The sequence below is a fragment of the Danio rerio genome, chromosome 7 (assembly GCF_052040795.2).
Source record: "Danio rerio strain M-AB ecotype USA chromosome 7, GRCz13ab, whole genome shotgun sequence".
Lineage (NCBI taxonomy): Eukaryota > Metazoa > Chordata > Actinopteri > Cypriniformes > Danionidae > Danio > Danio rerio.
Genome location: NC_141027.1, coordinates 28,321,393 through 28,345,152, shown reverse-complemented (window position 1 = coordinate 28,345,152; position 23,760 = coordinate 28,321,393). Strand labels below are relative to the sequence as shown.

General features: G+C 34.9%; 1 protein-coding gene and 1 long non-coding RNA gene across 5 annotated transcripts in view; both read right to left on the bottom strand.

Annotated features, from left to right (window-relative positions):
• The window catches only part of LOC147835999 (uncharacterized), a 302,043-nt gene that overhangs the window by 92,261 nt on the left and 186,022 nt on the right, over positions 1–23,760 (bottom strand). The window contains exon 4 of one of the 4 annotated variants that reach the window (XR_015495736.1): positions 5,348–6,378. The exons of the other annotated variants lie outside the window; for them this stretch is intronic. This is a non-coding gene — a long non-coding RNA (uncharacterized LOC147835999). Of the gene's footprint in view, positions 1–5,347; positions 6,379–23,760 lie in introns of those variants that run through there. 4 annotated transcript variants of the gene reach the window in all.
• Positions 15,050–23,612, bottom strand: LOC141375017 (uncharacterized). Its single transcript, XM_087260134.1, has 10 exons — positions 23,555–23,612; positions 22,098–22,184; positions 21,861–22,001; positions 19,868–20,001; positions 19,631–19,768; positions 19,453–19,546; positions 18,884–19,237; positions 18,608–18,782; positions 18,398–18,525; positions 15,050–18,322 (listed from the first exon to the last, which is right to left on the bottom strand). The coding sequence occupies exons 5-10, from the start codon at positions 19,708–19,710 to the stop codon at positions 18,008–18,010; spliced, it is 1,146 nt and encodes a 381-aa protein (XP_087116260.1). The 5' UTR covers positions 19,711–19,768; positions 19,868–20,001; positions 21,861–22,001; positions 22,098–22,184; positions 23,555–23,612; the 3' UTR covers positions 15,050–18,007.

Sequence of the window (23,760 nt, the reverse complement as noted above, 5' to 3'; positions counted from 1 at the left end):
AAAAACAATGGTCCCAACGCATTTCCTGTTTTACATTTTGATTGATAAATAATGTTATAGCTGTTTTAACATGAACTTACTGTATGATTGAATTGCCTCTTGTTACAGTTATGAAATTAATTTGATAAAATGTTCATGAGAAAATAACATGACCCCATTGAAATGGTCTATAAAAAGTTCTCAACATTACGCTCAAAATTCAAAAATGATTTTATTTGTTTAATTGGTGTCCGACAGTGTGTCTAACTTGTAACACCCTGTATTTGTGTAAATGCACCTTTTTCATTTTCAATAAAAAAAGTACTTTAACATAAATCAAAGGATCTATTTTTTTACTAAACATTTCACAACACCTTAAAAAAATGTTACAGAAACACATTTTCCCATGTACAATGTAACATATTTTTTCTCCAATTTTCACACAATACCTTTGTAATCGCTCAAACATTAATTAAAAAAAAACTTTTATGATGCAAAAATGGTTTTCCCTGTGTTTCTCATCCAAATTTTGCTGAACTTTTTCAGTAATTGGCAGAAAGATGTCTGCCGACCCTGTGGGGAAAATCTTGGAAGCATGTCATGATTAACCCTGAGCAAATACCTTAAAACTATATGTTACATTTTACCCCACATTATTTTGTGCCCTGCATTCCGCTATTATGTTGTTGGTTAATCTACAGTATTTTAAGTAATATATACTTATTATGTAAATAACTAAACTTAACTAAACTCTGAACTATAAAACAATCTATAAAAAATAAAAAAAAAATATAAAATATATATCTCAAAATATAATATGCAAACATAGAAATAGTTAGCATGAAAATAAAATACTTTAAAAATCAAATATTCTAAATAAATATATTACAATATTAAAAATATAAACTGCAATAAAATTTTTAATTGCACTTTTTTGTCAAATTAGGAAATTACTTAACAATTATTGTATATTATATTATATTATATTATATTATATTATATTATATTACTGTATATTATATTATATTATATTATATTATATTATATTATATTATATTATATTATATTATATTATATTATTATAATGATTAGTATACAATTTAAATAGACTAGTAAATATTATTAGAATAATAAATATAATTTAAATATAATATATCTCCATATTTTTTTAACATCAGATGTAAAAAATAAAATACAAATATAAAATAGTGTATTTAAAATCTGAGAGATGCACATAGTTTATAGAGATTAAGTGTCATACAATTACTCTTTAATTCATTATGTTTCATTTAAAATATCTTTTAAATACAAGACACATTTTGTTTTATGTGGAAAAAAAATCCATATTGTATTATTGTTATGAATAAATAATAGTTTAAACCGATTCCATAATATAAACATGTAACAACATCTAATAAAACATTTCAAATGGGATCATCAGTTCAGTGATAATCAGTTCCACCACTTTCACACTTATATCATATCATAAAGACCCACAAAACTGATCTCAGGTGGTTTTAATGGTCTGCTTTGACCTCATTTTGAGCACTGAATACTGGCCAGAATATGCAGCTGTGATGCATTTTTGAATAAACCACGCCAAATTTACTCCTTAATGAGTAACAGGCCAACAGCTTTACCCTTCCACTAACACCTCCATCTCCTCATAACTCCAGCACCTGACAGCAGCCATGTGTGTATGTGTGTGTGTGTCTGTACCTACACTATCTGACATCTGACACAAGATTAATCGCAGGCCTCCTGGTACAACACACACAGAGAAAACGATGTCCTAAACTCTTCCAAACCCTAATCTACAACCACTCCTCTGCTGTCACCCCAACACGATGCTAAAGTCGCTTGTTTCATATAAAACTTGATACATATCAAACTGAAATAAAAAACCCAAACTTCTCATTATTGCACGACAGGCTAGGCTGCCCATGTCATTTGATAAATCTCTTTCATTCCACTCTGGGTTCAAATCCCACTATCCGGAGTGTGTGAGTTATTTGAAGCGTAGTTGTACTCATTATGTATCTGATACTGTAGGTACCGCCAATGCTTTTGCCACTTAGAGGGAATTTTTTTCTTTTCGGAAAGCGCAGACTACACAAACCTAACTGGCGTGCAGCTCTCTTGCCCTGATGCACAAACGGAGCCGTTTCATCGCTCGTTGAGAGTCTAATTTACGGATATCTGCGTGAGCCCGAAGGCCCGAGGCGAGCTGTCCCGTGTCTTATGGGGGAATGGAAGTGCGCATACCGTGCGGACTTCAGCAGCGACGTCCGGATAAGATCAGGCTACGGGGAGTGGTGAGCGAGCACGGCCCCGTTTGTTCTCAGCTCGCTCTCTCATGTAGTGTGGGCTGATTGGGAGGAAAAGCTGAAATTGCTTTCACCGGGGCCCGGGCCGTCCGCTCCTGCAGCAGGCAATGATAACTAACAATGCCCCGAGGACCTAGTTAAAGCTGCATCACACATGCTGCAAAAGCACTTTAATGTGGCAGCATTAAGAAGCTGTCAGCTAGTCTGTAGCCCAGGAAAAGCGTCTTGAATTCATAGCCGATCGCAAAAGCATTTGTTATAGTCGCATACAAATCTACATACTAATAGAGACTTAACGGTAAAGCAAAGTTTTGAAGATGACCGTGAGGTGAATGTTTTCAGTTGCGATTTGGTTCTACTTCATGTTCAAGAGAACAAAATCATCGCTTGCTGAGAAAATGGCACAGATGATCAGTATAAAAAAGTTACTTCAACCAGGGAAACCACTCTAGCTTTTTTTTCCTACATACATAGATACAATCAGGGTCAGGGAGTAACTTACATGTAACAGCGTTACGTAATTTAATGACAAAATAAATGTAACTGTAATTAGTTACAGTTACTGAGAAAAGATGTGTAATTAAATTACAGTTACTTATGAAAATGTTAAAGACTACAAATGGGGTTACATCTAAACATTTTCTTTAAAAATCTGGGATACTGTATGTTGAATAATATTAATCTGTTGCTTTGCCTGTTTTTGATATGCACAATGCCTTCTGCTAAGGCCATTTATTAAAGTGGTGCTGTTCTGCTGTAACTACATTTCTCAGTAGCGTTGTGGTAGAGTCGCTACTTTCTAAATTAAATAGCTTATCAGTAGCGAAGCTATTTTTTAATCACGTAGAGCAGTAGCATCCTGTCATGTTCACCAGCGAGCAACCACCAGATTTCGCTGGTAAACATTCACACACAAACATTCACACTCATTGAACTACATATCTGCCATGTTATTGACTACAACACCCAGTCATGCCACACACACACACAACCGGTTCCAGATCAACACTGATTGCACTCTCACAGCTGAAGCCACTCACACAATTATTGTTTGGACTATTTATACCCCTTTGTTCCACACATGTTGCCGAGTCTTGTTTACTGTTTAGTGACATTTCAACGCGTTTCTTCCTGTCTTGTTTCTCTGTGTCTGAACCTAGCTTTGTATCCTAGTTATCCTTTTTAGCCGGCTGCCTTTTGACCCATTGCCTGTTTACTGACTTAGACTCTGGATTTGCCCGCACATACCTGTTCATACCTGTTTTGACCATTGCTTGCCTGACAAAGAATAAACCTGCATATTGGATCCTACCTTCTGTTGTTGGTGTCACTCCCCGGCGTTACACATCCATACAAGCTACTGTATATTTAACAATGCATATCACTAAGTGACTGCAAAGGGATTCACAGAGCTGTGTGGCTGGTGTCTAGCCGATGAAAGTAAATCCATAAGACGGTGAGAATGAGGATTTATACTTCTTCCAGTTTTTCGGGGGTCGACAGCAAACTTTTCTGTGCGTCACTGCCACCTCTCGCTCTGGTCGGTGATGTCGCCAACCAAGACTAACATGAGAAATTTGCTTGATGGAAAGATGACTGAGGGAGAGGAGGTTTATCTATCTATCTATCTATCTATCTATCTATCTATCTATCTATCTATCTATATATATATATATATATATATATATATATATATATATATATATATATATATATATATATATATATATAGTTTACTGTAGTAAAAGCTAAAGTATACTATGTAATTACTATTAGTTCATGATAGTTACTTATTATGTAGTGTTTTCTTAATTAACAATTGTAAATATATATACAATATAATGCTTATTTCTAAATCTTTCCCTTTACTATAAGTATTTTAAATGTGTAACAACTGGTTTTATTTGATTTTTTGTTATTGTTGTTATATACTATAATTTGTTTCTGTTTAGCACAGCATTTTTGTTTGCAGTAAATAACTGAACTGAACAATTGTGCCTCATATGTTTCATTGACAGGTTTATTGATTACTAAGATGTGATTGACTTGGATTTAAGTTGCTTCGATTTAAAAATGAAAATTGCAAAAATAGCTTAGATGTATTTTATTTTATTGCAAATGCCACAAAATTCACCCTGCATAACTAACTAACTAACTAACTAATTTAGATTGTGTAACAACAGTAAACTATTTTTTTTATAAGGTCTGGTTTTGTGGTGGCTGTACTTAAAATTAAATTAATATAATCTTCATTGAAGTGATGAAAGATTTTGAAATTCTAACAATAAACAGGGTGCTACTGTAAGGTCACACCTGCATGGTATAAATGCTTGAAAATGATTTAGTTTAAAATGTCTATTAGAAACTTAAAAGTAATTAAAAATTAATCAGATGTAATCAATTACTTTTATAAAGTAATTCAAAAGGTACACTACTTATTACATTTTAAATAGGCGAATTTAATCTGTAGTCTTTGACATTTTCAAAGTAACCTCCCCAACACTGGATACAATAGATAACTTTTCAATAATTCAAATAAATATTCTAAATAAATATAATGTAATATTATCTTTTATCTTTTCTTAAAATAATATAAACAATAAAAATAAAAAATAAAATTATGTATTTTAATATTTTTTTCCCTACTTATGGTCAAATATTTGGAAAAGAAAAGGATCAAAACCAGTGATTATTAACATAAAGCCTTGTTTGTTATGTAATAAATTAACAAACAGTTGAGAATATAATTGCATATGTAACAGTAAATTAGATGCGTGTTGCACTTAAACTGACAGCAGCTATATTCCTGCTGCCAACTGGACAAAAACAACTGGAGGACTTTAGCTGTAATAAGAAACAAATCTCATTCTAAAATTTGTAAGATATTATGATCTCTAATAAGTATAATAGATACCTCTTTTACAGACAAAATTGTTGGCACCCTTCAGTTTTGTCCAGGCCAGTTTCATTAGTTCGCCTCTTTAATGCTTCTGTTGAACCACAATTCGAAAGCAAAATCTTACTTTCAATAGTTTTTTTCGGTAATTTTTTATTTATCATTACTTTTTTAGTCAAATTATTTCAGTGACCACTGTAGTTTCATACGTTTCTTCAGTGGAAGAGTACCAACAATTTTGTCCATGTCTGTATATATCTTTAAATACAATAAAAAAAATAAAAAAAAGGTTATGACCCACTCATAAAAGTTTTTAAATAACGGTGATTACAATATTGATATTAATAATCATGATTGGGATTTTTTTTTCAAAAAGCCTGACGTTATAGACATATTGTATAATCATTGTAATGAAAGACTTTCTCAATGAGCATTAAACAAAATGAGACAAAGCATTTGTACACATTTGTAAAGGGTTCATATTGGTACATATTAGTTCCTAAAATGTACAGCAAGATGAATTTTTGTAAGGGATTTAAAAATCCTTTGACAACAGAGGGCAAAGTTACCAAATGATCCCGGTTCACAACAATAACTAAAATGTTTTCTGTCAACAAATTATTTCTGCAGGCCAGGCCAAGCCAGTAGCTGTTGATGTCTGAGAGTAAAGAAACATTTTTTTGGCTTACTGTAATAATACAAGCTAATTTTCAGGACCCCATAACGTATAAATTAGCACCCATCAAAAGGTTTCAATTGATACAAAACCACAGAAAACCAGTAACATTTGATCATTTTAATTCTCCAAAAACACACGCAAGGCAATTTGTCCAGAACACAAGACCACACACATGCAGACTGCACAAACAATTACACAGTGGTAACTCCACAGACATGAGATCTCACACAAACTTGCATCATCATACATGACTTCAGTAGAAAAGCACATATGAAACATGATCAGTGTTGTCAACTGGCTCTCCTGGTGAGCTTTCTGTTTTACAGCTAAAAACAAAAAAAGCGAAGCAGAATGTGGGTGACATCTTGGCTGAGAAGATGCTGTAGACGGGGCTACAGACATGAGAGGTTTGTGGCTGTCATGTTGCAGTTTTAAAAGCACACAACGCCTGGTTGGTGAAGTTTGATCGCATCCCGGTACCCCATCAGCTTGATATTCTGAGTAGTAAATATCAATGATTTTTGAGGATTAAAGAGGCCCAGAGCACTAAAATTAAAATGACACCACACAATTGAAGACTAAATGTCAGTTACAACAAGCCTCAATTTCAGTGACTTTCCTTGGGTCATCAAGGAGTGCAACCAGGCCCAAAATTGGGCTTAAAATATCTTAATGTTCCTAAACCAACATTTAAGATGGTGTTCAATGAGACATTCTAGCCATTGTAGTAATATTGTTATTTGATCTGGCACAATCACATTGTTGTTGATGTTGTTGTTATTATTATTTCTGATATATATATATATATATATATATATATATATATATATATATATATATATATATATATATATATATATATATATATATATATATATATATATAAATATATAATTTTTACTAGTTTAGCATTAAGATTTCTATTCAATAAATATGTTTACTTTTAATTGTGTGTGTTTTACCCTCTTAAGGCCCAATGTGTTTTTACAGGCATTTTTTTTCCTCTTTGCTATTTGGGCTTATTGGACAGTATCATCTTTTGATATGATGTACTTTGAGAGAAAAAATGATGTCCATACATCTGGACTCGTGGTTAGAATTTACATAAAACACTTTTTCCTGACTTTTTTAATGCATTTATAATATATAATATTTTTGAACATGTTTTGACTATCAGAGATTAATAACAACATTTTTTTTTGCACATTTTGGACAGTTAAAAATAGTGTTTGGGACATTTCATGTGTTGCAAAACAGTTGCAGTATGACACTGCATATCTGTAACAAAATATAAAACATTAAAACTATTTTCAATAGCCACTTACGAGCTAAAATGTGCTGTCCATGTATGTGGCCACTAAGCCCTAGGAGGTTAAATGGATTTTTAATGCACAGGATTTTTGATACCATTTAATGCACATTTTAAGATTTATTGTGCATTACTATTCAGCATTTTTGTATGCAACTATCACGAAATACATAAAAATATATTTGAAAACATAGCTAGTCAGGTTAGGGTGGGCTAAAATCACAACATGTGGGAGTGTGGAGTGTCCTGTCCACTTGCATATCATCAGCAGAGGTCTGACAGAGACACCCTTGGGGGAAAAGTATGCTGTGTCTAGATTTACATTATTACAATATAACTTAATACTTTGTCTAATTAGACCTGGAAGCAGGCTCACCCATGAGACTTTTTTCAATTTCTTTAATGAACTGTTCACAATATCCTAGTGTGCGAGCACATCTGCGTATGTTTGTGCGCAAGCAAGCATACATTTGTTAATGCATGCATGCAATTAGCTGTGTTTATTATGCTGAGGTCTTGTTTAATGGTTCTAATTTTGCGGTTTCAATAAATATTCAACAGGAATCAAGAGTAGCATGTTGCCATAATAGACTTACAAGCAAGGTTGAGGATGCTTATAGTCCCATAGTCCCTCGTTCCACAATAAATAACAGTAGGTTACCTCACCTGACCCTGTTGTGTTGAGAGCTGTGTTACGATCCGCCCACGTCCATTTCAATTAACACCTCATTGAAAAGAGGTCAAAATGCCGCCAAAAGAAAGATGAACATTTTAATTGGCAAAAGCCATCCATACTACGAATGTATGCTGCCTGAGTTATGTTATGCTTTCAGACCACTGTGAGACTCTTAAGTAAAATTAAATTGGATTTTCCCCCAGAAAGCTACTTTTAAGCTTAAAATAAGTTATGTCATTATAGCTGTCATTACAAAGTTGCCATTTTTCACACTGTAATAAAGTGTCACTCTGATTGGGATAATTAAAGCAACTTTACTAGTAAGCAATAAGCAACTTTACTAGTAAACATAGTCAGAGAAACAATGGTCAAACACACTGCAAGGTATTGAAAGGGCAGAAATTCAGTTAAGACAGAGAACAATCACAAAAATTGGAGCGAAGCACGAATACAAAGGCAGGTGGCAAAGGAACAGGAATGGGGTGTTATAGGATAAAAATTATAAGGTAGTTCACAATGAAAAAAGGTCTGGGACAAAACAAGATTTGGCAAATATATAGAACATGTGGAAATTGTTATAGTCTAAGCTAATAGGTAACAGCACTGTATGTAATCAGTAACAGGCTTTTTTTGGCAAATGTAATGAAAGCCCAACAATGTTAGCCATCTAGTGATTAGGAGGAGGAACCTCAGAGGAATATATCTGTATAAAGGCTCCAGGTTTCCAACATTCCTCAAAATAACTCCCTTTATGTTTAACAGAAGAAATAATAAATAAATAAAAATCAAACTGGTTTATTTTTGGTTGAACAATCCTTTTAACCTTGCAGTCGAATCTAATTTTATATTCACAAATAACAGATGATTGCAACCACATATTTCCTTTAGATATACCCAAAACATAATATATTTCACAATAAAGCATAAAACATTATACTCCTGAACAAGTAGACATAAGAGGAGTGCTCTCAGCGAGCAATGAGAGGTTGAACAGTCACCAACACATTTGAAACAGGCGCTATTTCTATAAATAAGCCTTATATTTTTCAAAATAACTACATTTTCTCTTTAAAAAAGGCTCAAAAATACATTATGTGGTCCAACAGTCACAGTTTTAGTCAAACTATAGTGGGATTAGTCCTCTACTTGGCACTTGTTGTAGGCAGAGATGCAGAAGAGGCTGGAACAGTGCTAATACTAGTAGAATATTGCATGGTTGTCCACCAATCAGGTTTGAGGATTAGGAAGAACTGTTGTGTGTACTGTATATATACTTGTTTGCATCAATAATAAATAACCAATACATACTGTATGTGTGTGTGTGTGTGTGTGTGTGTGTGTGTGTGTGTTAAATGAAATAAAATCAAAAAGTACACATGCCCTTGGTCAAAAGCATGTATATTAAACAGAATTGTGGAAATCAGAAACTTATACATTCATGCAATGATCATGCAATCACTTGTTCAAAATAGAAATGCATGGCCTAAAATAAAGGGATGTGAAGAGCGAACAAGATAAAATGAAAGGAAAAAAACATGGTATAAGTTTAAACTCCCCTCACCCTGTACGAAGACGACAGACCACCTCAATCACAAATGAGACACAACCCCCCTGTTAAATGCGTTCTCCTTTAAGATGCTTTACTCAGTATCCCAAGTCCTTAGCCATTAAACACACATTCTGAGAGTCTCCTGTCAAACCCAGATTTGAATCAATACTATTCTAGAGTGGCTCGTTAAACTTGAATCAGCTTTGGAAGTGGTGCATGCTTGGCTCACAGCTGCTGTCATTAGCCAGTGGCCTGGAGATTATTGGAGAAATGCCTGTCTGTGTGTGTGAAAGAGCACTGGAACATCATCCTGCCTCACACATGTCCGGTTTGATGTATTATATCACATTTATTAAAGGCAGGATTATTGCATATGTTAAAAATGGTTGAACATGACTTTTTTGAAAAAAAAAAAAAAACAAACTAATATACACATACTTTTTAGGCTGAATGCCACATCATTTACTGTATTTATTTTCATTTTTTAAAAATTGACCTAGAGATTCATGAAGTATTTAAAAAATGATTTTTGTTGAATTAAAAGCTGGCATGTAAGCTATAGAATGTTTCAAAATACAATGCAGTTCTCTGGGTAAACAAATAAATAATAACAAAAATAAATATAAATCCTGTAATTCAATACGTAATAATATGTATTAAATAATACATAATAAAAAATAATACATCAGCATAATAATAATAATAATAATAACAACAACTACAACAACAACAACAACAATAAGAAGAATAAATATTAATTATAATAATATTAAAGGTAATAATAATAATAATAATAATAATAATAATATCAATAATATTAAATAATAAAAAGAATATTAATAATGATAAGTTAATATGATGATGATAATAATAATAATAATAATAATAATAATAATAATAATAATAATAATAATAATAATTATTATTATTATTATTATATTTTTTATTATTTTTTTATTATTATTGACTTTTTGGTTTTATATATTCTAGTAAAATATGCACTACTTTATTGCTTTAACAATGCATTATATATCAGGGGGTTTACTGGATTTAGAAAAGAAAACTAATTTTTATAAACCTTTAGCCAGTCTGAAAATAAAAATGAATATGTTTTTTAGATTATGTATACAGTATGTGAATTGTGAAAGCAAAATTACATTAAAACTCACCGAAGCCTTAAAAACCAATAGTATCATCCATGTAATTATAAAAATCCAAAACTACTAATCGATCATTTAGTATCAGCCAATATTATAATATCAGTGCATCACCACTATTTTGTGTTAAAATCTTTCCTATTGTATTATTCAATCGTTTATATTAAAATCTGTATCTAAACCCCAATTCACCAGTATGTCCTCACCGGAATAAGAAAATAAGGCTTTGAACACATATCCACAGCCTGGAGATATTTCCAGCACCACTTGTGGTCAATGATCCCCCATAAAGGCGACCCTATTATTTTGCGCAGAGCATGTATCTGTGTGAACGGTGAGCCGGCAGCATGAGGGTTAAACTCTGACAAGAACAGTAATGAGAGAGCAGCCAGACGTGTGAGGTAATTAGTCAGTCCGCTCTCCAATATTTACCCAGTTAATTATTTGTGAGTTTTACTCTTGTCTTCCCCTCAGACTGCTGCCGCTGTTGTTTTTTCCACACCATTTGTCACAATCTAACTCTCCTGGGCTGGACTTTCTCTCTCTGTTTCTCTTTCACCAGGGAGTGGCATTTGGATGAACTCTTGTCAGTTTAGGTGTTACACCGCTGTCCCTGAATGTGTGAGGTCAGAAGATTATTTATTCATCCCGCAGTTCTCTCACTACAGCTCAGAGATGTGAAAAGGCCTGGTCTGCGGCCTGAGAGCTTTGGGGAAAAGTGGAGGGCAAACAGAAAAAGGAGAAACAGTGTGAGAGAAACAGAGCTGTGTGTGGCCTTGAGTCAATAGCAGGAGATCCAGTCACACACCGCACTGCTTGTTAGTGTATTATTCAGGCTTGTGGTGCTAGTGGGCTCAGTGGGCGTTTCTGTGTGGAGTTTGCATGTTCTCCCTGCCTTCGTGTGGGTTTCCTCCAGGTGATCTGGTTTCCCCCACAGTCCAAAGACATGTAGTACAGGTGAATTAAGTAGGCTAAATTGTCCGTAGTGTGTGTGAACGAGTGTGTGGATGATTCCCAGAGAGGGGTTGCGGCTGGAAGGGCATCTGCTGCGTTAAAACTTGCTGGATAAGTTGGCGGTTCATTCCGCTGTGGTGACCCCGGATTAATAAAGGGACTAAGCTGACAAGAAAATGAATGAATGAATAAAAGACAGAACATGTTACTTTAAAAACTGTGATGTAAATAAATCATATGAACATTTTATTATTACTATTATTATATCACAATAATATTAGTGAAATGAATGTAAAAACGGAATAAATATAAATGTACACCCATTTACACAAGTAAATTCATAAACTGATGACGGGCTACAAATCTGCAGATTTCTGTGCACACAGATTTGTGTGGGCCTACATATAACATTATATAAAAATACACACTAACCATGTGTAAATAGCCCCATGGTATCAGTTACCGAGAGCTTGAAGTCTGACATGAAGATGCTTCACTTCTTCATAAAAACCACAAAGGAACATCAGAAGTTATTTTAAGGAATCAAATAACATATCTTATTTGCATCTAATTCAATTAATCAAAATGTTTTTCATCCATGGACAGATAAAACAGCTTATGAACATCTAAAATGTCACATTTCACAGAAAAACATTACGAGTTCCACAACGTACATGTTTGTAACAGGAAAACCAAGAACTAGAGATGAGCATTTTCTAAATACATGCATTACAGGGTATTTTCATTACATTATTTTAACAATGTCTTGAACAGTATGTTTGAAAAAAATACATTTGGGCCCAGACCAAACAAATGCTGTCCCCGGACCCTGTGAATTTCATTGATGTCCCTTGGTGCTGCAGCACAAATCATTACTTGCTGAAGGCAATGCATTTCCTGCTAGATAAAAGTAAAAAAGCGAGCACTATATCCATTTTCAGTGTCCGTATCTAGGAGGTTTAGCAGTGACAGAAGTGAGCAATTCTCAAGAATCTCCAGTGCTAAGATACGACAGAGTGCCAAAAACTTTCAGTGGTCACTTTTTCCCTCCGAATACCTACTGTTGAACTTTGCAAGCCCCCTGTGTGAAATCTTCGCGACGAGTCCTGAGGCATTTTACACTGTTCAACAACCACTGCTCATTCTAAAGGAATAATGTGGCCAATACGGACATCCTCCACCAGCAGTCTTTAATTAACAATCTCATATGAAAACACAAAGTAGTTTTGTTCGGTGTGGGGGGTTTGGGGCAGGGGGGGATTGGAGATGAGTAAGTGTGTGCGCGTTTGCGTCTTAGCATACATGGGCAAACCAGTAATTATTTCATTATGCCATGACAGCAATAATATTATAGTTGTGCGAGTGTGTGTGTGTGTGTGTGTGTGTGTGTGAGTGTGTGAAATGCTCTTATCTTGGGAACAAATGAGCCTTTCTCCCAGGGGAGAGGGCTGCACAGCAGGCCTGGGGTTGGCCTGCATTACTCTTCCTTCGCATAGCCGCCTTTTTAATATTCTTCCTCACGCCGCGCACCGCAATTATTTTGAAAATAAATTTAGCACAGATAAAAATTGTGCCTCTTGGGTCAGGTAAATGACTTCCTTGTTTTTATTGAGAAGACAAGGTGTTTATTAGCAGCCTTGTTGGCTTCTTGTGGGGAGGTTTTCTGAGTTTGAGTAATTGTCCAATTAAATGTAATTTGGGGATGAGCGCTAACCCAGCCGAATGTACGGTGCAAGTGAGACTGCTGCCGGGACGCGCATTAATGAATCCCAATGAGACCTAAAAAAAACAGCACAAGAGATCATGTGCATCTACCTTGGTTTTGCCTTCCAAATTTTAAGGCCTTATAGCTGGGATTTACAGTAAAAAAGCATGACTGTCCCTCCTTTTTCTTTTTTACTCGACACTCTTACTCTTATCTCATCCCTTTCTCCACATCTCTGCTCTCCAACACAAAAATAATTCATCATTCATGTAATTCCAGCATGCTGAGAAATTGCCTCTTATTCAAACAGAAAGGTTACCTTAATTGTTATGTAGCTCAGCTATTTATGCTTGTGCATAAAAATGCATGGGTGCTGCTTTGGAGAAAGGTCAGCCATTACAACTAAAGTAACTGTTTTCAGCCTATCCTTCTTTATACTCTTGATGCACATGGCTTTTTTTTATTTATTTTTTTTTGGTCTTTATTGTTCTGCCCACATTATGAGCTGGGATGACTTGAGACCCTCAACAAAACCATATTCCCACTTAACAAATGTCTCAAACTGTGGTCAGATTTGCCAAGGCACAAATATAAATCCAATGTATTTATTTTTGGACTAGAATTAATATTTTGAATGTTTGTTTGAATGTTTGTAATTTTCTAATTATTAACCTAAAGTCTGGTGACATTTTGGTTGCACTTTATTTTGCAGTATGTGCATGCATGAGTACATTACAAACTGTACTTACAGTACCTGGTATGTACTGATAATATTATAAGTTCGGGGCAGAATTTAAGGTTTAGGGGCAGGTTCAGAGTTAGTGCCTATCTATTACCCAGTAACTGGGTCCTGGTTATTGTAATTACTATATTGAGTACATGTATGTATGCACTCTCAGAAATAAAGGTACAATAGCTGCCACTAGGGAGGTATCTTTTCAAAAGATGTACTTTTGTACACTTTAGGTATTAATATGTGTGTTTAAACTACTCATTTTGACTCTTTAGGTACAAAAGCTTCACTGTTATTTTGATAGCATGTCAATTCAGTCCAGGTCAGTCATGCCAGCAGCTTCTAATGTATGTTGTGAAAAAACAACATGGAAAGACAAGATGCAACTAAATTAGCAGTAGCACTTGAGTCAGTTCATACAAGTGACATTCATCCAGCACAGCAAAAAAATGAGTGTACATTTAACTCAATTTGAGTTTAATTTAACACTCCTTGGGTGTACATATGACTCCCTCCATTTTGGAGTTAAAATAACACTTTCTAAAGTGTAAAATTTGTACATTACTCAAAGAGTTTATTTTAACACCATAAGAGTTTATTCTAACATCAAACCGGAGTGGTTGTTACCCTCCAAAGTGTTAATATATAAAATTTGTACATTACTCAGTGTTCATTTTAACACCGTAAGAGTTTATTCTTACATCAAACTAGAGTGTTTGCTACCCTTCAAAGTGTTAATATATAAAATGTGTACATTACTCAGTGTTCATTTTAACACTGTAAGAGTTTATTTTAACATCAAACCGGAGTGGTTGTTACCCTCCTAAGTGTTAATGTATAAAATTTGTACATTACTCAGTGTTCATTTTAACACCGTAAGAGTTTATTCTAACATCAAACTAGAGTGTTTGCTACCCTTCAAAGTGTTAATATATAAAATGTGTACATTACTCAGTGTTCATTTTAACACTGTAAGAGTTTATTTTAACATCAAACTGGAGTGCGTGGTACCCTTTAAAGTGTCAATATATTACCTTTATTTCCTAATTATCAATTGGTGGGTGTGACAGATAACAGTGATCAAATATGTTGAAAATTGTTTATTAAATGTTCATTAAACTTTAGAAATATTTTCAATACATTCAACTCTGCATTTAAAAATGCAACGACATATTTCAATTTTTTTTAACAAACTTTAGAAAATCTGTTTCCACAAGTGCAAGAAAATAGAATTAACACATGCGCAATAAAAAAGACCATTGTTTAAAAACTCCTTGTTTTGCAAGTCATAGAAATATCATATAACTCATTTTGTAACTCATAGAAATATCATAACTCGTTTTTTGTAACTCATAGAAATCATATAACTTGTTGTTTTGTAACTCGTAGAAAACTCATAAACCTGAGGTTACCTGAAACAACATATACTTATTTCATAAAGTGCAAACATGAAAGTGCCCATAGAAGCAACTAAGCTCATTTCTGCCACAAAAAAAGGAACAAGCTAAAAACTCACAATTCTGACTTCAATATAAAATCTGTAAATACATTCAGCTTATGTGCTAAACAATCAGAAATTAGTGCAAGCTAATTAAATATTTTCGTGCACAAAACAATGCACTGGAACAATATACAAATATGGTTCTTCAAATCCATATGATGCCTGTAAGTCAAATGGTCTGAAAAAAGGAAGATCCTCAACTCTTGACAAACCAAAAGTGTTATTTTCTCTTACATGGTATGCATGAAGATGCTCAACAAATCCAAGTGTTTCAAAGTCTTTAGTTACCAAAAGGTTTTGGTCCTCTATGAAAATAATTTCACATATTTTACTGAAAATTGGTAAGTCCTTCTCCATTTTACTGAACACCAGTAGATCATGACGATATTCCGTTCCTGAATATTTCAGCCATGAAGTTACTGTGATCTCACGGTCCAAAAAATGTGGATACATTTTAAGAATAATGTCACGATATGGCAAATCATCAAGGTCTAGAGTTTTTAAAGGTCCATATTCAACATTTTTAACGGGTAAACTTTCCCAATGATACGCAATTGCATATTGGTGTTTTATAGCAAAAGACTTGGTGAGGTTTTTAAAATTTTTTATGCTGTTTTTAAAAAACTTGTGTTTCGCTTCACAACGCATCGACCATACATGTACTAATGGACCAATTTTGCGTATACAATGTGGATAATGTAGCATAAAATGATGCTTGGGAATCAAAGACTTTTGTGGATATAGCTCTTTAAAAAGACTATGATGTTCTAAAATTAGATGTTTCAGATAGTAGGTCATGCCTTCTGTTATCACAGGAGAAAACACTATGTTGATGATCTGTAACAACAATAGTAATAAACGCCAGTAATTATTTTCCTCTTCAATGAGGTCTCCAAATATCAGAGGAATGTTCCGTATTAAACAGAATGTCTGAATGGCATTTAGACCTATAGAATTAGCTGTCTGCTCTAGATTTAATCTAGTGGGTCGGTTTTTTCTTTCAAGAAAGCCATAATTGAAAGAATAGATTCTGTTACATACGTCTTGTCTTGGTATAATGCCAGAAAGATATTCAAGAAGTAACTTCATTTCATACTGACCAACACCCTCGAGGATGTCGTGCATTATATCAGGGGAGTAGTTGTCACAAATATGAAAGTATTTTAAGTCATTAAATAGACAAGTACGCTTAACCCCAAAAGATGAAGTAATGCTAGGGTCAGCTACCAAATCTGCATAGTGCTGTTCTTGTAACGCTTTGTTTCTTAATGTAATATTAGTGTCGTCTTCACTGAAAACAGACTGAGATGTTTTTTTGTCTACTAAACAGAACCGACAAAAGTAAAGGGCACTAAAAGATTCCATAAAACCAAGAATTGTGTGCATTCCCAAGTTGTCGCCAGTAACCTGTGCAATAGTGCCAAACAAGGGATCTTTGGAGAAAGGAACTGGAATGCCAGAACTTTCAAGGACTTTTAAATCTTCAACAAGGGGCCGCAAAATTGCATCAAATCCATAGTTTTTAATATCCTGTGCATAGAATAATGACAATAAATGTATGTTCATTAAGCTTGAATTCATTTTGGGTGGAAAGTTCCTGAGAATAAAGTAAATTACTCCAATTTTATGAATGCCTTGCTTCGAGCCCAGCGGATTAGCAGATTCAAAATCATCATAGTATAACTGTATCTGAAGTGCATTTTTATGTTTACTGTAAAGTGGGTGGTTTTTAAAATAATCCCCATCACAAAAATCTTTATAGACAGATGTACTCGCACTTGGACTTGTCATATGTTTACATATATCCGAATTCCTAAATATAAACTGCAATGTGTTCAAAAGGGGAATGTAAATGAACTTGTCGATTACAGGAACTTGATCATAAGTCCTCGTCACTCGATTCAATCTACTGTCAAATCGTACACCTAGCTTTATCTCAGTAGGATCGACGACAGCCCATTTGTCTTTGAAATATTTTTTCCATTTGTGTTCTGTGTTTAGATTTGTAAATGGATTATTCAGACTACTAAAACAGTCATCTACCTGGGATGGTGTTGCAAAATCCTTTGCTGGAAGTAAATTCATTACTTTACTTTTAATATCAGAATGTATTTCATGGACCAGTTCCTCCATGTCCGATATTACAGAAGTTACAACACTGGTTGCTACTCCACTATTTTGCAATCTAGCAACAATAGATGCACACATTTCTTGAGTGTCAATCACCCTCCTTTTATCACCGAGTGGTGTCTCAGGTTGTTGTTCATTATGATTATTTAATTGTGACGGTTCAGTATCTTCAGTCTGATTTTCAGTCTCTGCTTGGTCTAGAAATTCATGTCTATGAACACTACTCAAGTGTTTTCGAAATCCGGCATAAGTCATGAAGCTATGCTTGCAATTGTTCTGTGCACATTTCAAGTTCAATTTTTTCCCAGGATAATAAGCATGAATGAGTTTTAGATGACGAATGAGGTCATTAATTGTTAAATGTACCGCTTTACAAGCAAAACAGCGGAACATTTTCAGTCAGTCAAGAGAGCTAATTCAGAAGTTTGGCTCGTAGGTCCTTTACCCTTGGGGTTTCACGAACTGTGCCACAACCAATCTTGTAGATTGTTGTCTGAACAAATGTAAACATTGCATTTAAGGAGTGGGGGTATGACACACTAAAAACAAAATACGCTTTAAACAGTTCGTCAAAAGCAGAAAGGGATGACTTTGCCTGACATGGTAGAAGTTTTCCATCCAGAACAATGTAGAACTCATGAATGGCATTCTTTGCAGAGCCAACTGCAAGGAGATGTGGTTGCAGGCCTTCAGTCTTCTCAACATATTCAGTTAGACTGCAACAAGCCTGAAACAGGTGAAAAACAGATTTTCTTACAAACAAGTAACCTACAATACAGCTCACTAATGTTTCCATGCAAACCTTGTGAAACTGCACAACATGATCCATTGCCACCTTAATGCTGATCTTTGTTGAATTGTTTCTACCACCTGCTGAAGGTGGCAAAAGGAAAGCCAGTAGTAAAAGACAGGACATGTCACTGTCCCATCCTGCAAGCAAGAACAAAGAGAGCATGTAGATCAACAACAAATACAATAACCAAAAACTTACAAATAACAAACCATTTAATACCTTGCCATTCACATTCCAGGTTCTGTCCAGTGCCAGCTGCAAGCAGGCTGTTTAGGTACAAGTTTGAATTAAGCGTTTTCGCCTCTGCGATGATCTTTGGCTTTAAAGTGTCCCATTGTTCTAGTAGTCTGGAAGCGGTTTCAGTTCCAAATTTGATGTCAAAGTCTTGAAGAACCTGTAAAACAATTACAAACATAACAAAAATTCACACCATGCTTTTTGCATATTACCTAATTTTATCTCAACCAAATACTATTATCTGTCTCTTTCTCTTACCAATCCCTTTGTGTCGAGAAATCTTGGAAAAACTGAAAGAGCTGTGCTGGACTTCTCTGCATCATGAATAAGCTGCTGTCTGTGCTTGAATGTTAATTTCATCTTCTCAAAAATCTGGTCCTTGTCAGCACAATGACTCATAAATGATATGGCTTCTTTGCATTGGTCGCCATCGAGCTGCTTTTCCAAATAGTTCCAGTTGGCTCTGTTAGCTGTTGGTCCTCCGTTGCCTTCATCATCCGATGCTGCACTTGACCTGGCATTTCTTGTGCTCTGGCTTTTGCTTCGGCGTGAAACTGTTTTCAGACGCCATGATATGTATCCTTGATTGCTCTTGGGGTCATAGAAATGTTCCTTAAATAAAAACAAAATGACTGCTGATAAGATCAAATGCAAACATTTAAAATTTCTGATCATGTCACTACACTAGACTAAAAAAATACTGATGAAGAATACAACAAAATTTATTTAATTCAATTAGGGGAACTAGAAATGTAACAAGGTTCCACAAAATCTAAAATATGTTTCTATAAGGTACAGTAGAATAATAATAAGTTTTAAATTCTTACATATCCAGTTCTTGAGTATGGATCCTTCAGTGATGGGCAAAGAGTTACAATTCCCAAGGCACAGCGTGTTTTTGTTTCTTTGGAAGGGACACGACTATAAGAACAAGAAAAATAAGTTAAAACACTAAAACAGTTTGATTACAAAAATTGTATCAATGATTTTTAGATTGAAACCTACCCTTCTTTTTCAGTTATGTATGCAACAACGATGTTGACTAACTGTCGCCGGGTTGAATCTGTGAGTTTTCCCATGTTCATTATATTCGGCCAAAACGGCAAGTCCACCTGCCTTTTCTTTCAAAATTTCACTGACAAACTACAATAAAAACAAAGTAATAAAATGTCCGCATAATAAAAAAATGTGAAAAAAACTGCCAAACACTTCAACTAGTACATCATGAAATTTAAAAATTACCTGCTTAGCCTCAAAAGCTTCATCAAAACGAGGTCTCTTCATGCTTGGCCCAGCACGGTCATCAGTTTCAGTGTGGTTTGGGGTGAGAACTAGTGTGTCTGAGTGGGAGCAACAAGAATCGAGGACTGTGCATTCTGAAAGTAATAGTAATAATAATATTAAAAAGCATGTTATATGTACTGCATTCTAATGATGTGCCAAGCAATTTTAAAATTAGATTTGCCCTAAGCCAAACTTCTTAATGTTTAACATCACAAAACCAAAATGTCAGAGATTTTCAGCATACAACTTTGCATCACATAAAACATGGAATTGGTCTTTCAAACTTGCGAATATAGTAGGCTATCAGTTGTTTTTGACTCAAGAGAGAGCAAAAACAGTATTTAAGATGCTGCTCGCTCCCTCAGTCACAAGTGCAGTCACCAGTTCACTTACAAAACTGATGAAATAAGGCTTCACAATGTAGGAAAAACCCAGAAGATTAATATGAAAAAGATACATTAATTTGATTTTAGTAATAGGATTTACTTTTAAATATTAAATTTAGTAGTACATTTCAGTCATGAATGATTGAATAACTAAGCATTTACACATTTTTAGATAAAACAATTTCACAATTTAAGCACAAGTTATCTGACATCGTTTTAATGGAACTGTAGCTTGTCGCCACATATGAGGCCAGTTTAAATAATTATAACAGGGCTCGAAATTGCGACCATTTTGGTCGCATATGCGGCCTAAATTTTATCTATGCAACCTTAAAATATATTTGGGAGGAATTCTGCGAGTGCTTAAAATTGTTGTGTGCGACCAGTTTTTACTGCAAAATGTTCATCACATGCACGGATTCGGGAGACATTCACGCAGAATGCATCTCTAAGCTCTTTGTCTGCACTTGAAACGCAGCACACAGAAATGGTTTAAAACAATTGTCATGTCAACTTGCTGCAGTAAACAAAGCCAAGTCCGTAATGCTTGCCCCACCTTTACGCTCTTCTTATTGGCCCACCACTGCTCTAGCACTGAATGCGAATGATTGGTTAATATCAGCTGTCAATCACTCAGTCAGCGCCTTGCCTTCTGGCGTCGGATGAGAGAGCTACTACCGTGAAAAACTGTAAAGCGCTGAAGATGAGAATGAAGATAACACTGGCAGATTTTGTTTTAGAAACCATGGCATCTAAAGTTATAAATGACACATCTTACTAGTGACTATGTGCTGAATGTTAATCCACCATCTACACTTTTCCAAGAGTAGAAGACTTCCATTGGCTTCAAGTCCGTTATGAAAAGTCTGTGGGATGGAGTTTTCAGGTAACTGTTTGCCACATATAGCACGACAGCTTCTGTTTAATCCTTCATATAAATCGCCAGATGCTGTCCGCCATGCAAGGGGCAGCTATATGTCAAATTTAACACCACGTACAACATCGCAAACGGGCTTGCACTGAGTAAACTAACATCGCTACTCCTAAAAAGACCAGTATTGCTATTAACATGACGTATGCATATAATAAGGTACAGTAAGTGTCAAAAGCATCAGTGCAATATCAGACAGCACTTGTGAGAACAGCACAGTTATACCATTAACAGATTCATTCAAGCAGTGCGTGCAGGGCCAGTGATCGCTCCGTGTATGCTTTTGGTCACTCAGTTATGTTATAAAAATGTATTTTCTTGTGATAACTGGATTTCGTTGAGACATATTTTCCTTACGCTTGCATATCTATTAATTTTTTTTTTTGCTTGTTAGTTTGATTAGTGTTGATTTCAAATGCAATAAATATGTTTGTATAAAACTTGTAGTAACGGTGCTCATAATTGGTGGGTGCGACTAAATTTTGGCTGATGCGCCTAAATTAGGAGCACCGGTGCTACCAAGCAAAAAGGTTAATTTCGAGCCCTGTTATAAAGTTAGAAAAAAAGGCAAACAGATGTGGTTTATTAAACATTGAATGCATGGGACCAGAAAGCCCTGCATACAGAAACTTGCCTGAATCTTGGTCAATGACTCTCCAAAGTATATCACGCGATCTCTCCTCCAGCACGTCAGTGAAAACATCTTCATCTACCTCCACACCGGTGTCATCTTGCAAAACCAGATCCTTTTGCTCGATGGAAAATTTCTTCTTGACTTGACGTATTAAAAGAAATAACATTAATTGAAAAAAGACATTCCACCTGCAGCAACAGTCAAAACAAAAATGGAGTCAATAATTTAAGAACTTACCTTTTTTTATTAGACTGCTGTAATCAACTTCATCTACCTTAATCAACTTCTTTTTGCCTCCATAAATGACTTTGAAGAGCATTGTAGCTAAAGAAAAAAAAAAAAAGTTTTCGTTTGATTAGGCTTACAGTGTGATTCAAAAGAACACATATTGATAAACCGGTGTTGTGCCGAAATCTGTGACTTGTTGAAAACTGTGACCCGTGTGTGACGTTTAGTAAAATTTTCACTCGGCAAAGTGCATGACGTTCATGCATGTGACTGTGAAAGCGCAGACACAAAAATCAAGCAAATAGCGTCGAGCGGTGCTGTAAAGAATGTTTCAAATCCTGGGATTCAGAAAACAGGTTCATGGAAGAATTTTAATGTAGTCGTGATATTTTGTTGTTGTCTGCAGGTAGACTGCTAAAACTAAACATTTAGTTGTGAGATTGAGTTGAAAAAAAAAAAACAGTTCATTACAAAAGCTAATTACTGAGTGTCACATTTTGTATTAGTAAAATTAATCACCTTTTTAATGACATTCTAATCAATTGACATCCAACTGTATAAAGATATCTGGTCATCAATGTTTTAGAAAACAAATAAATTTGACACAAAATGTCAATTTATTAAACATTATAGTAAGTTTATACAGGGAAAACACTTCTATCTTAATCCTACCTGTATCACATGTAATTTGAACTCAGTAATTGGCATTTGTAATGAACTATAGGATTTTTTCGACTCATGTTTAGTTATAGCAGTCTACCAGCAGACAACAACAAAATATCACATTAAAGTTTTTCCATAAACCCGTTTTCTGAATCCCAGAATTTAAAATATCCTTTACAGCACAGCTCGATGCTATTTGCTTGGTTTAGACGTCTGCGCGTTCACAGTCACGTGCATGAAACAAGCACGTTCCCGAGTGAAAATGTTACTGAAGAGCGCGACCTGGTCAATTTTCGACGAGTCACATATTTCATCACAACGCCGGACATCACTAACTTAACGTTATATGGGTTATTCAGTTGAACGGATCGTTAGAGAAAAGGAAAAAGGCTGTAATTCGCCGTTTAAAACGAAGTGCGACCAAAGTGTAACATTAAAGGACGCGCATTTTCAAAATGCAGCTGCCTCAGGGGCAGTCAACGGCGGGAAACCCCGCAGTGATAGTCACAAACTAATTTTTAAAACACATAACGTTAAATATTTCGTCGCGAGAGGATTAAAACTGTATTAATCTGAAATCATAGCCATTTAACTTATCTTTTCGATATGTTTAGGGTCCACGTGCGAAATAAGCCAATGGCCTTACAACATGCTCAAATGAATTAACGTTAGCTTCGACGCCGTGCGACACTTCTCACAAACATTTACAAATATTTAAACTATTTGCTAAATGTAATTGTAACGTTAGAGTATTTATTATCGTTGTATCAAACATTTCTTTAGAAAAAACTGCTAAAACTTACCACTGAACTCGGAGCTTCCAAGCCAACCTCCGTGGGATCTCCAACTGAAAAGACAGCCGCGGAGCTGAGCCTCGTGGGAAATAGTGATGTCCGATTCGCGAACGAATCAATCAATTTACCTGGATCGTCCTAGTGAATCAGTTCACCAAGTCCAACTGAATCGTTTGAAACTGTTCACAGTCTCCATTAATCACTAATCACAAATT